The following is a 16,802-nucleotide window of genomic DNA, read 5'->3' on the forward strand; positions in this document are numbered from 1 at the left end:
GTCCTGTTCTGTCCTATGGTGACAGCCTGTTCTATGGTCCGGGTCCATTCATGATTCGTGGTTTTTGAAATTAACGACTTTTGGCGTGCAATTTCATGTCTGTATCTGTGAAGTCGGTTGTGCGCATCTGTGATCATTACCTGGGTCCGCATACATGAACATCAACTAGCCACGAAACGACACGACCATCTATCCTTAGTAGCCACACACGCAGACAACAAGCAACATGAATTTGACTGGGACAAGACTACTATCATAGGGCAAGCCAGACAGAGAACAGCCAGGGAATTCCTCGAGGCATGGCATTCATCCACAAACTCCATCAACAAACACATCGACCTGCACCCAATATACCAACCACTACAGCGGACAGCTGAAACTGACAACCGGAAGCGGCAGGGACAGACCACTATAAACACCGGAGGAAACATCAAAGAAGCGCTTCGCAGGAGGCTCCCAAGCACTGATGATGTCACCTAGCCAGGGGACGAAACGTTTGCAACAAAAACTTCCAGCTCGGCGAACAGAACCACAACAACGAGCACCCGAGCGACAAATCTTCGCACAAACTTTGATCAGTAAGCTTGGTCGATTAATGTACCCAGTTTAATCAGTAAATGGTGCTGACATCACTTTTTTAATTAATTGCGGCAAAGCAAATTATTGATACCTGCATTAATTACACTTGCTGCAACTGAATTCACTAACTTTAAATTGTCTGAGCCTGGCAGTTGGTTTATGTGCTGTCAGACAGGCCAGATCCTGAATTATAACAGCAACTAACCAAACACACTGCAGCACTCCCAGTTTGTGAAGGGAAGAAGATGACCTCCACAAAGTCTTTGCCAAGAACAGATATCCCTGCAATTTCATCGCAGATGCCAAGCAGATAAACAATGTGACAAAGACATGCCATGACTCAACACGCTAACTACTGTCCCTTGTGTAAAAAAACACCTCTGAACCGAGAGCCAGACACTCCCAACCACTCGGATTTATGACCGCACATAAACCGTCAGCCATGCTCAGACAGCAACTGACCAGATCAAAAGACCCAACACTCATCGTATGCTGGACAAACATGGTGTACAAGATTCCATGCAGAGACTGCATGAAACACTATAGGACAAACAGGTAGACAACTCTCGATCAGCATTCATAAACATCAACTAACCACTAAATACCACGACCAGCTATCCTCAATATCTATTCACGCAGACGACAAGGATGACAAATTCAACTGGGACAACTTAACAATAATAGGACAAGCCAAACAGAGGACAGCCAGTGGATTCCTGGAATCTGGGCATTCCTCTACAGACTCCATCAATAAGCACATTGACCTAGACCCAACATACCGACCATTGCAACGAAAAGCCGGAACTGGCAACCGGAAGCAGCAGGAACAAAACCAAATAACTTCCACACAACACAGCAGTGCTTCGCAGGAGGTTCCACAGTACTGAGGATGTCACCTAGAAAGGGGATGGAATGTCTGCAAACCAAATTCCCAGCTCGGTGCACATATCCACAACAACTGCAACCAGCACCCGAGCTACAAATCTTTACACAAACAGAGGGAATGGGTCCCCTGTACTTAGAACAATGCGAGCAAGATGCAAGAATGTCAAGGCTATGGAGGTACAATCCTTCTGTCTTTTGTACTTGGCCTCTACATCATCTACCACTTTGCCCCTTCTCCACCACCGATGCTGCAAGACCTGCTGTTTGTTTCAGATTTCCAGTCTCTGCATTATTTTCCATTTTGTTTTTAAAAAAAACCTGCTTTCCCAGGCAATATTTAAAACCTGCTCGCTTGATCAACTTGTGTACAGAGAAACCTCGATTATCCGGCTTTGATTATCCAAATATCAGATTACCTAGCAGGGTGGTAAGGTCCTGATGCTTGGCTAAACTATGCTATTTTGCATTCAATTATCCAGAATTCAATTAACCGAGCGAAATACTCCCCGGCTGTGCCCTTCAGATAATCGAGGTTCCTCTACTTTTGACCTAGTGACATCTTGCATTTTATTTTTTAAAAATCCTCAGTTTTGCTTTGTTGAATTGCTGAATGAATAAATGTTTCCATTTTGCTGCTTTGTATTTTATCAATGTTTGTTATTTTCAGGTAGTGTGTTGGAACTTTTCACGACTGGTAAAATTTAATCGTGGGTCTTGTCAAATGGAACATAACAATTGGTGGAGTTGTAGCAAATGAGGATTTTCAAAGGACACAGCAGGATACAGTTTGCAGATTTGGGTAGAGAAATGGCAGAAGAAGTTTAATCTAGACAAATGTGAAGTGATGCATTTTGCAAGATAAAATTTAGGTGTGATTATTCAAGAAATGGCAGAACTCTTCAGAGCATTGACATGGAGAGATCTGGGCATACAGGTCCACAGATCCCTGAAAGTGGCAACACAGGTTGATGGTCAAGAAGGCATACAGCATGCTTGCCTTAGTTAGATGGGCATTGAGTGGAAAAGCTGGTAAGTTATTTTACAGTTGTATAAAACTTCAGTTGGACCACATTTGGAATGTTACGTGCAGTTCTGGTCACAACACCACTGGAAGGGTGCAGCAATGGTTTACCAGGATGTTGCCTGGTTTTAGTTATGGAGACGGTTTGGATGAAATCTGTCTTTTCGCTGGAAAGACAGAGACTGAGGGGCAATCTGATGTTGACAAAATTGAGATGCGTAAATAGTGGACAGTCAGAAGTTTTTTCCCCAAGATGGAAAGGTCACTGACAAGAGGGCACAGGTTCAACATGAGAGGGGGAAGGTTAAGGGAAAAAGTGCAGGGAAAGTTTTTCAGAGGGCACTTTCTTAAGAGAATAATAAATAATAATTTTCTTTTTGAGCATGTTTGTATAATTCCAATAAAGATGTAAAACACACTGCAGTGGAAATTGAGTCTGCTACGCTGTTTCTGATGAGAACTTTCCCAGTGGGATTTAAGGTGCCTTATTGGGGAAGCCATGATGTGGTGGGTACCTGGAATGTAGTGCCAGTGGAGGTGGTGGAAGCCGGCACATTAGCAATGTTTCAGGTGTATCGTGATTGCCTCACCTTCAAGTGTCGAACAGAGAAATAGAAACTCCCTATGTGCAATAAGTAGCAGGTCTAAATAAGAATTGGGAATTGGCGCAATGTTGTTGGGCCTATTCCTGTGCTGTGTTGTTTTGTGTTGTATTACATAGTTTACTAAAACTGAAGTAAGCTCATATGTGGAAAAGTTTATATTAGTAAATGCCGTGGGATAAACTCAAAAGTACAGTAAAACTAAGTGTTGCATGGTTTAGCATAGTTTGACTTTTTTTTTCCTGTAAAATTATTGTGCGCTAATGATGTCCTCTAGCTGTGATTGAAGAACAGTATTCCACAGTACCTCAGTACTGCAGTACCTGAGAGTGAGCACTGTGTAAATTCTGTGAATCCATTTGATTCTAAAGAATATTTATGATCTGGAATAGAATGACTACTGCTTTGATCCATGTGTGTTTTAAGTCTCTTTCCCAGCCTAAATTATCACAGTATTTGCTTGAATGGATGTTTGACTTCATTGGCAAATTGCACTTTGAGTTTGGATCCTTTGCTGTGGTCCCCATACAACAAAAGGTCCAGGTCAAATTTCTTCTTTTTTTTTGGTTTTTAAAGTTGTGATGACTTGTGCTGCTTGCTTCAGTCTGTTGATCTCATCCACTCGGGGTAAAAAGTAACCTTCCCAACATGGCAAGGGCTCATCCCTGAAGATTTGAGTTGGGATTTCATTTTTTGACTGTTCCATCAAATTGCTAATTTTCGTCATTCAACTAGTTTCTTTATCACTATGACAAGGGTTAGTTGTTTTTTTTTTTGCACCCCAAGAATGCAGAAACATTTAAACATTAGTATAACTGACACATTGAAGATTTGATACATTGAGTTATACAGATTGTATTTGCTGTAACTTGCTCATTGGGAGTTCTGCAATAATGTAGCTGCCTTCAAGTCATAAGGTGACATCAGATTCATCTGGATTTCATAGTGAAACTAGAGTCTATGTAATTTAGTAATCCAATGTGCAAATATCTAATTTGATTTCTTTATTTCTTGCAGACAATGCAAGCAGCGCGATGTCCAACAGATGAGTTGTCATTGACCAATTGTGCTGTTGTGAATGAAAAGGATTTCCAAACAGGCCAGTATGTGTTTATTATGTGTTTTTATTATATTGAATATTTTCTGTATTGCACTTTGCAAGTATGTTCCACAACTGGGCAATTTCTTAGACAGAGAACAACACATGTAATTACTATTATTCTTGAGCATATATTCTGTAGTTCCAATAAGAATGGAAAACACACTGCAGTGGAACTTGAGTCTGCTATGCTGTTTCTGATGTGAACTTACCCAGTGAGATTTAAGGTGCCTTATTGGGGAAGTTATGATGCAGAGGTGCCAGTAGAGAAAGCCAGAAGTCACATGATACCAGATTATAGTCCGAAAGGTTTATTTGAAATCACAAACTTTTGGAGTGCTGTCTCTTCCACAGGTGAAGCTCTGAGAGCTTGTAATTTGAAATAAACCTGTTAGACTATAACCTAGAGTTGTGTAACTTCTGACTTTATTGGGGAAGAGCAGTTGTTTATTTGACCTTGGGTAGCATTCAATTTGACCACTGGAGTATGTGATGCTGGTATTGGGTGTCAAAGGTGCTTAAGAAGTCCATCAGCTAAATCATAAATTTCACTTTGTTAAAGTGGACAGAAGGAGAAAAAGTAGGAAAGAAGCCAAAAAAAAATGCTGTTCTTCAGTTATTTGTGTCTAACCTACTGTTTGGGTGTTAACCTATGCTCTGCTGTAGATTCTAATTCATTCATTAGAAACAACAATTTGAGGTTTCCCTCTTATTTCCAATTCCAGACCCAAATATCTTATTGATTTTTCAAAATCTTCTTAAACATATTGTAAGCAATTATGCAATTATTAATCTCTGAAATATTTGTTACTCGTTGTGTAGTGAGGGAATAGAGCAGGGAAAGTAGAAGTGTTTGTTAGATATGACCCATGCTGTTGCCTGCTGTGCCTTGTTCATTCTCCATTTTAATCTGTGCAGTAGGAATTCCAGGGCTGTCATAATAACACTTAAGCAACTTGCTTGACAGGAATTAGATCCTGAAAATCATTGGGATTTACTTTTTCACTCTTTATACTCCATCTTGGTTATTATATAGGGTGTTCAACATATAATTATTGGAAGGAAATTTCTTCTCATTGCTTCTTTCTTGGAAGAGAATTCAAACTGTGTGAAACTCAGATTTCTGTAGCTACATCTGAAAAGTGTGTCAAGCAACAATTATGTTCATTTATAATCAAAAGACTTTATGAAAGACATGAATGAAGATGGCGTGATCATATAGTGACAGAATCAAAGCTATTGCATCTGTTAGCTTTGGAAATTAATGGTTTATGTAGAATTGTGCCAAACATGAAAGACAGTACTCTCCAGCTAGCTAAGGATGGGGCCTACACCACAGGACAGCCTAAATTTAGTGATCAAGATAATATGGAAGCCACTCTCCCAGCTTGCAAGCTGCATCCGAACATATGGAGATAGGAAAACAACCTTGGACTAATCCAGTTAGAGAAGTCTCTCATCAAATTACTTTGACATGAGGAGACTAGTCAAATGTCAATTAGGCAAATGTGCCCAGTGCAAAGGCATTGCCTCCATCCATCCCTCCAACACTGATTTCATATCCAGTATTTGCAGTCAGCTATGCAATTTGAAACTTGCCTAATATTACAAATGAGAGAGCATCAATGTGGACTCTTTCTTACTTTCTGAGCACTTAATAAAAGCAAAGGAAGAATGCATCAACACATAGAATGGACACCTCAAACTGGCATTCAGTCCAGATAGTCGGTTTTGGTGTTTCTACTCCAGTTGAGCTTCTTTTCATCCTTTTGTAATTCAATCTGAACAGTATAATTCATGGAATCACTACAGAGTAGAAACATGGTCCATTTAGCCCATTTAGTCCAACCACTCCTCTGGAGCGCATCCCACTCAAACCCACCCCCTACCCCCATCCCTGTAATCTTGCATTTGCAATGGCTAGCCTGCACACCCCTGGATGCTATGAGCAATTTAGCATGGCCATTCACCTGACCTGCACATCCTTGGACTGTGGGAGGAAACTGAGCACTTGGAGGAAATCCTCACAGACATGGAGAATGTGCACATTCCAGACAGTCAGTCACCTGAGGCTGGAATTGAACTTGGGTCCCTGGTGCTGTGAGGCAGCAGTGCTAACCACTGAGCCACCAAGCCGCCCTCCACTGATCCTCCATGCTGCCGTAATGTTGAGTTCTTTTCTTACTCATCTGCCTATCGCGCTTCCTTTTGTTTATCTCTGATTTATTTGAACATATGTATTGTAGGACTAAGTGAAACAAAAAGGTAGTTGAAGTGACTAGGCTATGGTTGATAATTGTAAGAACTGAAAACACGCTCTAAGTACCGAGCTTTTAATTTTTAAAACTGCTACAAAGAACTAACTCCTCAGAACTGTGCTAGAAAACGCAGCAAGAAAATAGTTTGAATTTTGCTTCGTATTGCTCTGCTATCAATACTCAAGGGCAAACAAGAAAACAGCTCTTCTTGGAACCATATACTTTTAAGTCTAGAATGTTGGGTATCACCTGAAGACTGAAGCTGCACTTGCAGTCCCATTGCTACCTGATTTTGAATTAGTTCATGGCAGTTACTCTACATCTGCAGAAGCTACAATGATAGCTATGTCAGTCAAACAGCATTGCTTCTGTTTAACTTTCTGGTTTAAATAAAATAATGAATAATTAGCTCAAGGGACACTATTGAAGTTAGTGATCAGCAATTGTGTAAACTGTCAGTGCAAGAGGCAAGAATCTCATTGAGAAGCATGCTGCTGTCTTGAGAAAGCTGGTAACCTGTTTTTCTTTTATCTATCGGAGATCACAAGATTGCAATTAACTTGCAATTGTTTAGGGAGAATTTCACCTGAGTCCAATTAGTGTAAGTTACTTTTAATGGTGTTAAGAGTTTAATGCACATTTCACTGATAGTTTTGTTACCACCCTGATGTTGCCGCTGCTTTTTACTAGTTGTGAATTTTACCTTTTTTATCCTCACCATTGAATGACCAATGGAATTAGAAACTTACTTGCACCTGGGTCTTCTCAGAGATTGGCTGCAAAGAAGACAATGGGATTTTCTTTTTGTGAGAAATCATCTAGCTTGGGGAGTCAGAGGAAGTTGGGAAGGCCCTTAATGAATACTTTGCTTTAGTATTCATTACTGAGGGGACTTTTGCATTTCTGAGGACAGTGAAACAGACTGATATGCTCAAACAGGTTGATATTATGAAGGAGAATGTGATGAAAATTTTGAAAAACATAAAGATAGGACATATCCCGTCTGGCCAGGGGATTTACCTATGTTTATTATAGGAAGCAAGGGAAGTGATTGCTGTGCCTTTGGTGCTGATCTTTGTGTCCTCACTGTCCACTGGAGTAGTGCCAGGTGATTGCAGTGTGGCAAATGTTATTCCCTTGTTCAATAAAGGGAATAGGGATAATCCTGGGAATTACAGACCAGTCAGTCTCATGTCTGTGGTGGGCAAATTATTGGAGAAGATCCTGAGAGACAGGATTTATGATTACTTAGAAAACCATAGTTTGATTAATGATAGTCAGCATTGCTCTGTGAGGGGCAGGTCGTGTGCCTCACAAGCCTTATTGAATTCTTCGATGACTTGACAAAACACATTGATGTAGGTCGAGCAGTGAATGTGGTATACATGGATTTTAGCAATGTGTTTGATAAAGTTCCCCATGGTAGGCTCATTCAGAAAGGAAGTAGGCATGGGATACAGGGAAATCTGGCTGTCTGGATACAGAATTGGCTAGCCCATGGATGGAGAGTGATGGTAGATAAAAAGTATTCAGCCTGGAGCTCAGTGACCAATGGTGTTCCACAGGATCTGTTCTGGAACCTCCACTCTTTGTGATTTTTACAAGTGACTTAGATGAATTTACCAATGATACAAAGGCCAGTGGAGTTGTGGACAACGTGGAGGGCTTTTGCAGGTTGCAATTGGACATTGACAGGATGCAGAACTGGGCTGTTAAGTGGCAGATGGAGTTCAACCTGGAAAAGTGTGAAGTGATTCATTTTGGAATGTTAAATTTGAATGCAGAATACAGGGTTAAAGGCAGGATTCTTGTCAGTATGGAAGAACACAGGGATCCTGGGGTCCATGTCAATATATCCCTCAAAGTTCCCACCCAAGTTGATAGCCATGTTAAGAAGGCGAATGGTGTGTTGGCTTTCATGAGCAGGGGAATTGAGTTTAAGAGCTGCGAGGTTATGCTGCAGCTGTATAGAGTCCTGGTTAGATCACATTTGGAATATTGTGTTCAGTTCTGGTCGCCTCATTGTAGGAAGTATGTGGAAGCTTTAGAGAGGGTGTAAAGGAGATTTATCAGGATGCTGCCTGGACTGGAGGGCATGTCTTATGAAGAAAGGAGGGAGGAAGGATGAGCGGTAACTTGATAAAGGTGTACAAGAAGATGAGAGGCAGAGAGTGAATAGCCAGCAACTTTTTCCTGTGGTGGAAATGTCTATCATGAGGAGGCATAATTTTAAGGTGATTAGAGGAAGGTTTAGGGTAGATGTCAGAGATGGGTTCATTCGACAGTGTGTGGTGGGTGCACATGGAAGCCAGTACAACAAAGGGTATGTGGGTTATCTGATCTTAGAGTAGGATTAAAGGTTGGCCCAACGTTGAGGGCCGAAGTGCCTGTGATATACTAACCTATGTTCTGTACGGAACCTTCTGTTCTGGGATACACTTGGGGTCGGGAGAGTAGTTTCTTAGAATTATGGATCTATCAGATTGAGAACTTAATACAAAATGTATATCACCAAAAACAACAAAAGGTAAACACTTCCAATACCAAGGCTTATTAGGACATTGAATTCTCCTGTAGCTGTAATGGAGGTGGAGTATCTAGCAATGTACAAAGGAAGTACATATGCTTTTATACTTTCAAATACATATGAGGGACAAATAAGGAATGAGTCAGTGTAGGTGACTGTGTAAGCCTTTTGCTCTCTTTTGAGGAACAAATATTTTCCTGGATATTGGGGTGTCTCCCTGCTTATCAGATGGTGCCATTGGGTATATCACATCTGACGTGTTTGCAACAACAGACTCATTTATACACGTTAACACCTCAAATAAAGTTTGAGAGATTTTTGTGTGGGACTTTCAGCCTTGATTTCTCTAAAACGTATATTCTTATTTTTAGATTAGATTAGATTAAAACGTATATTCTTATTTTTAGATTAGATTAGATTACTTTACAGTGTGGAAACAGGCCCTTCGGCCCAACAAGTCCACACCGACCTGCCGAAGCGCAAACCACCCATACCCCTACATTTACCCCTTACCTAACACTACGAACAATTTAGAATGGCCAATTCACCTGACCTGCACATCTTTGGACTGTGGGAGGAAACCGGAGCACCCGGAGGAAACCCATGCAGACACTGGAAGAATGCAAACTCCACACAGTCAGTCGCCTGAGGCGGGAATTGAACCCGGGTCTCTGGTGCTGTGAAGCAGCAGTGCTAACCACTGTGCCACCGTGCCGCCCATGTCTGAGTTGCTTAATTGTGTAGTTTGCTCATGAAATAATTGTGTAGTTTGAAATAATTGTGCCTGCTGGACAAACTTTCCTCATTACTGAAGAAGGGCTAATGCCTGAAACGTCGATTCTCCTGTTCCCTAGATGCTGCCTGACCTGCTGCGCTTCTCCAGCAACACATTTCCATCTCTGATCTCCAGCATCTGCAGACCTCATTTTCTCTCTAGTTTGCTCATGCCCCACTCTAAATGCAGGTGTGCATATGGATGATATTCTATCCACCTAAGAGCTGCTGAGGTGGATTGGATTAAAAGTTGAGTCGTACTTAGTGTAAGTACCTTAGTCCTCAGTGTGATTCTCAGCACTTTGGTCATGCATTCAGTTGTGATAGCTTTTAATGAGTTGTAAATTGGTGCAGGCTTTCAAATTCTCATGGGTCATTGCTTATGTTATCTGCATCAGGAAGAATGGAAGTACAAGAATAGACCTGTTATAAATCTAGTTCCTCTTGGGATCCAGAATGATATTCTGAGCACATTTATATTAGTCCCCTGCTGTAAATGACATCATGGCTTTAATTATAGTCTGTTCCTCTGAATTCCTCTGAATTACTTAAGTTCTGATTGCCAAATCTCTTCAAGGCTGAGCCCTTTCGATCTGAGTTATCCCCACTGGCTCCAAAAGCCTGAAACCTCAATGCTCATTCAATCTTGGCTACCCCCAATTTTAATCATTACAATGTTAGCAGCTGTGCTTTGAGCTTCATTGACCTTAAGTTCTGGAAGTTTCTCCCCATCCAGAAGCCTTGTACTTGCTTTGACCACGCTTTAGGTCATCTGTTCTAATACTTCCTTCCATGGCTGGGCCAATCAAATCTTGATGAACATTCTGATGTGCCTTGGAATGTTTTGTTACATTAGAGGTGCTATATAAATCCAAGCTACTGTTTAACTATGCAATGTCTTGAGGTAGTCAGGCTACTCCCTGTGGAATTTAAAACCATGTTGGTAACTGGGGAGCTGCATGGATGAACAGCCATACAAGTACAATGATTTTACAACTGAAATAATTGTGCGCAATCCATTTCATATGCAGATAGTTCCAAATCTAGTTTGTGATAATTTATTGTCTGTGCATTTTTTTTTGGGAACAAGGTCTGTAAAGATCTATTACATTAAATACAGCACTTTACAGACTAAACTATGAATCTTGAGCAGGAGTGGGCTGTTCAGCCCCTCAAGTCTGCTCTGCCTTTCAATAAGATCATGGCTATTCTGGTTATTTTCTTAAATCAACATTTCTGCTTATTCCTGATAACCTGTTAATCCCATGCTTAAAAATAATCCATCGGATGAATCTACTTCATTATCTTTTCAGGAAGTGAGTTCCAAATACACTCACGCCTTTGCGAGGAAAATAAAATTACCTAATCCCTGGTTTAACTGGGTGACTCCTGATTTTTAAATGGCGACCACTAGTTCCAGATTCTCCCATTAGAGGAAACGTGCTGTCCATATCCATCCTGTAAAGGTATGAGGACTTTGTACATTTCAATCAAGTGATCTCCTATTCTTCTAAACTTCAGGTACAAGTTTCGTCTGTCTGAGCATTCCTCACAAAACAATCCTTTTGTTTTATGAATTAGTTTTGTAAACCTTCTCTAAACTGTCTCCAATGCATTTACATCGCCCAATACTGTGCACAATATTTTGGTGATGTACACAATGACTGATTGCTCAGTTTATCAGAAGTTTAAAGAAATGGTGACTGATTTCATTCATACTCATTTGGCTGCAGTGTGGTATGTGCTTGTTTTTTCTATTGCATGGCTAGGCCAGAAAAGATGTGTTTTGCGGTTAGGTTTATTTGCATTTCACCTAATGTTGAGTGTTTGAGGTACTGGCTATTCAAGGTGATTCTGTCACAAAGGTGTATATTTATGTTGTCTCATCTTGCCACCAATTGTTTTTGCTTAATTTTGGTTCAGAAGATTATGGATGAGGTGAGCGTGTCGTTGTTGATTGTTCTTTTTGGTCTCAATAACAGGTTTTCTCTCCAAAGAAAGTCTCAGATTTCTAGTGGCTATACTTGGTTAATTGCAGCATGTAAGTCATAGATTAATGCAACATGGAAACAGGCCCTTAGGCCCAAACTGGTCTATGCTGACCATGGTGTCTGCTTAGCTAGCTCCAGTTGGTCCATATACCATCCATGTACCTATCCAAATGTTTTTAAATGTTGCTGATGTACTTGCCTCAGCTACTTCCTCTGGCAGCCCATTGCATAAATGCATTACTCTCTGCGTGAAGAAGTTGCCCCTCAGGGCCCTTCTTAAATCTTACCCTTCTTAAATATTCTATGCATTCATCTTATCTATGCACCTCATGATTTTACATACTTCAATAAGGTCACCTCATTGTCCTACGTTCCAAGGAATAAAGTCCTATCCTGGCCAACCTCTCCCTGTAACTCAGGCCTGCTAGTCCTAGCAACATCCTCGTAATTATCTTTGCACTCTTCCCAGTTTAACAATGTCTTTTGTATAACAGGGTGGCCAAAATGGTACACAATACTCCAAGTGCGGCTTCACCAATGACTTATATAACTGTAACATAACATCCCAACTTCTATACTCAGCGCTTCGACTGATGAAGACCAGCACGCTAAATGCCTTCTTTCAAAGAACTATGTACTTGCAATCATTGGTCCCTCTGTTCCACAACACTTCTCGGGACCTTACCATTTACTGTACAAGTCCAACTTTGGTTTGACTTTCCAAAGTGCAGTACCTTACACTTATCTGTATTGAATTGCATTTGCCAATCTTCACCCCACTTCCCCACATGATCAAGTTACCTCTAAGTTTTGATAACCTTCCTCGCCATTAGTGACACCTTCTAATTTTGTATCATCCACAAACTTGCTAATTATGTCTTATACATTCACACCCAGATTATTTATATAAATAACAAATAACAAAAGTCTCAGCACTGACCCCCATGGCACACCACTAGTCACAGACCTCCAGTTCGAAAAAAAACCTTCACCCATCACACTCTGCTTCCGACCATTGAGCCAATTTGGAATCCACTTAGCTAGCTCTCCCTGGAACCCATGCAACCTAACCTTCATGACTAGCCTGCCATGTGGGACCTTGTCAAGGGCCTTACACTAAAGTCCATATAGACAACATCCACTACCCTTCCCTCATCTATCATCTTGGTTACCTCTTTGAAAGACTTCAGAAGATTTGTCAGACGTGACTTCCCTTGCACAAGTTCATGCTTGAATCAGGCCTAATCAGACCTTGACTATCAAAATGTTGGTTCATCCTGTCCCTCAGAGTCCTCTCCAACAACTTCCCACCACTGTTTTTCAGGCTCACTGGCCTGTAGTTCCCTGGCTTACCTTTGCTACCTTTCTTAAACAATTGAACAATATTAGTCACCCTGCAGTGGCTAAAGATGAAGGAAAAATCTCTGCAAGAGCCTCTGAAATTATTTCTTCTCTAGCCTTCCACAACATCTGAGGATGTACTTGATTAGACCCAAGAGATTTGCGGACCTTAATATGCTTTAAGCTTGCAAACACCACCTCTCTAGTAATGTTTATGCAGTCTAAAACACCCCCACTTGTTTCCCTTATTTCCTTAGCATTCATGATTCTCTCCTCAGTAAACAGAGGAGAAATCTTCATTAGAAATCTCCCCTATCTCATGTGGCTCCATACATTGACAACCATGTTGATCTTTAAAGAGTCCTATCCTCTCCATGCCACCCTTTTACTCTTAATCGAGCTATAGAACCTCTTGGAATAATCTTTAACCTAATCTGTCAGGACCATCTCATACCCTCTTTTTGATTTTCTGATTTCCTGCTTAAGTGTGCTCCTACACTTTTTATAGTCATCGAGATTCACTTGAGCCCGATAGCTTAAACCCAATGTATGCTGCCTTCTTTTTCCTGGCTAGAGCCTCGATATTCATCATCAGCCAAGGATCCTAAATCTGTTAGCTTTCCCCTTCACCCTAACATACTGTCCCCAGACTCATAATGTCACACTTTTAAAAGCCTCTCATTTGCTAGTGGTTCATTTTCCTTTTAACAGACTCGCCCAATCGACCTCTGCTAGATCCTGCCTAATGACCCTAAAATTGGCCCTGCCCCAGTTTCGCATCTAACCTGTGGCCCTGTCCTATCTTTATTCATAACTATGTTAACACTGAGAGTTATGGTCACTGGGCTCAAAGTGCTGTCTGACCGATGCTCACTCGCCCAACCTTGTTTCCTAAGAGGAAGTCCAGTGTTGCACCCTCCCACGTATGGCTCTCTGCATATTGATTTAGGAAACTTTATTGGACGTATTTGACAAATTCCTCGCCATCTGGGCCTTTAACAAAACTGGTCGTCAATCTACATAGAAGTCCAGGCTTCTGCCTGGTACTTAAATCTGCTACATCCCTGCTGTGAAGAATACTCTCATTAGGGGTCAGCCTCAGTTTTTCACATCGGCATATTGTAGTCACATTGTAATTTGTCACATGGCATCCAGAAGGCGATATAGGTCATATTACCAAGAGATTACATCAAAGTTAAACACATGTCCATACAAAGCAGAACTCTTGATGCTGCATGATAAATTAAAATTAGTCCCGTGTTGAAAAGAATGGAGTAAAAAGCTGTTTACAGGCCAAAAGTCATTAACATTTACGAACACGTTGAATAATTGTACCTCGATGAGCAAATTCTGTATTGTTGGGGAAACTGATGTGAGAATAGAAAAAGGAGAGTTCCCTGACGATGCCTAAGAGCGAAGCATCATGAGACCAGGGGCCAGAGCGTCGGCCTACCTAGAGAGGCATATCTCAGAACGACTCCTTGGAAATGGTCAGAATTGTTGCATCGTAACCAGAAATAAAATGCCTGTGTATGCACTTGGTGTGCTTGTGTCCAGGAGTTTTGAAGAAGATTCATATTGGATTGGAAGCACTAACTGTTTTCTCAAAGAATGGCTGAGTTTCTCCAGCACTTTAAATTTATGAACCATGAGCTGTTATTTTATTGAGGGCATACTTTATTGAATGCCTTCCAGAAATTCAAATGCACTCCATCACCTCATTCCTGTTTATCCACCCTGCTTGTTACATATTTCCTGTTCCATCTTCCAAGAACTCTTAATACATTTGTGGGCTTTTACACATCTTTGAGAATTACTGTAAATTTACTGCACAGTAGAAACATTGTACCCTGCACATTTCTAACAGATAATTACAGTGCTTTTGTTGGATTGCATTTGGAATGGCAAATCGCTACTACAGTAGGTGTATGTATTTGCCTTATGTAACTGTGTGGGTGTTTCAATCTTCACCACCTCTGCCACCTAAATAAATAGTTGTTCGTTGTACCAAAAGGATGTGCTTCAAAAGGTTTGACGCAGAACTCTGTTGTACAGAATTTACAGCAGAACAGACCATTGAGCCCATGAGATGTATGCAAATCTCAAAGCTCCACACTAGCCTCTTCATATCCTTCTTCCTTTAACCGTACCGGTTCTATTTATTCATCTAACCCTCCTATTTACCTAACTTCCCTTGAAGAGCATTTGTATTGTTCGCTGCTCCATGTGAAAGTTGCATTTGGACTAATTGCTGAATAGATAAGTGGAGAGTAGCTTTAGTTATTCTAGTCTGTGTATTTACTTAAAATCCTGGGCCTTCTCATCCCTACTAACGAACCTTTTAATGCAAGTTCTACAACCCCCAGGATCCTATATTTTGAAGCTTTCAAGGCCATGACCCAAGCTGAGGAACAGCTCTGTTCATTATTGGCTGTGTTTCAGTTATTAGCATGTGATTTAAAAGGTTCTAATCCTGCTCTGCCATTTCAAGCTGAAAAATCAAGGTTCATGCTGCAGTGCAGTTTTGAAGGGAGTCTTGGTTTTTCTTCTGGACACAGGTACACTGGGCCAAGTAACCTCTTTCTATGATTCATGCAGACACTTTCTGACTAATGTGATCCATTTCATTTGTTTTGTTCTGTTTGGGGTAATTTGTAATGGAAGGAAGTCCTAAGCTTTAATGCTTTTAATGGATGAATTGGGGAACAGAAATGGTTACTGCACTGTAGTAAATAATGGGACCTTATTCTTTATTTCTCTTTATGTCCTTGTGTTCTCATACTTATTACCTTAGTCTAATGCACACTGACTGTTCCCTCAGTAACTTTGTCACGATACTACCAAATGGTCTGGTCAAAGGCACATTCAAAAATGTTAAATGTACATATCACCCATCAACCTGACCAGTTTGTAGTTTCAACATGGTATCACTCAATTATTTTGTTGCACTTAATCTGGTATTGGAGTTTCTGCAGCTCCAAGTCAAAATATTCAAAGGTGAGTTGAAAGGCATTTAATAAACAGCTGTATGTGCAGGGTGTGCATATTTTCAGCTACATTTTTCAAGTCAATGCTCATTACAGTTTTGTTTTATTCTGTTGTCCTCCCTATATTCCACCCTTTCTTATATATTGATTTGGCTTGGGAATTATTTTCTTTTAACCAATCACTTAGTTGTTTTCTCTAAAGGTTAATGTTACCTTTGTTGGACCTGATGATGCCTTATTTCCCATTTCTGTCACTGCACTTTGCACTTTTTTGTGCGCACGTTTGTATGGGTGCTGGCAGCCTGGGGCAAGAGTTTGTTGGTCAGAGTTTCTGTCAATGACCGCACAAATGCCACTTCTTCAAAACCAATAAGCTTTATAACTCATTGACCTGAAATTTTAACTCTGTTTCTGTCTTTATAGATGCTGCTAGATCTGTTGAGTATCTCCAACATTTTATTGCATTCATTATTTTTCACATTTCAATATTATAGAACAGATAGAAAAAGAATTAGCAGGGTATGCAAATGAGATTACAATAGAAGCTGAAAATATTATAAATTCAATTCAAGACTTTTATTTTTGAGGAACAAAGATGAAACTCTGTTTTGCCACCATGAATATCATACAAATCCAGATCATTACATAGTTGAGGATTGGCACTGCTGGTCTAAATTTCTACAAATTTAAATGATAAATACAAGCAGTTCCAGGACTTGGTAAAATGAAGAAACATAT

At 40.5% G+C, this 16,802-nt stretch overlaps 1 protein-coding gene across 1 annotated transcript in view; it reads left to right on the forward strand.

The window, feature by feature from the left end:
- The window catches only part of LOC122540015 (vesicle-fusing ATPase), a 278,045-nt gene that overhangs the window by 6,242 nt on the left and 255,001 nt on the right, over window positions 1-16,802 (forward strand). Inside the window, exon 2 of the mRNA XM_043675302.1 lies at window positions 4,105-4,190. Within this exon, the coding sequence (XP_043531237.1) occupies window positions 4,105-4,190 (86 nt within the window). The remainder of the gene's footprint in view (window positions 1-4,104; window positions 4,191-16,802) is intronic.

This window comes from Chiloscyllium plagiosum, chromosome 33, assembly GCF_004010195.1.
Source record: "Chiloscyllium plagiosum isolate BGI_BamShark_2017 chromosome 33, ASM401019v2, whole genome shotgun sequence".
Lineage (NCBI taxonomy): Eukaryota > Metazoa > Chordata > Chondrichthyes > Orectolobiformes > Hemiscylliidae > Chiloscyllium > Chiloscyllium plagiosum.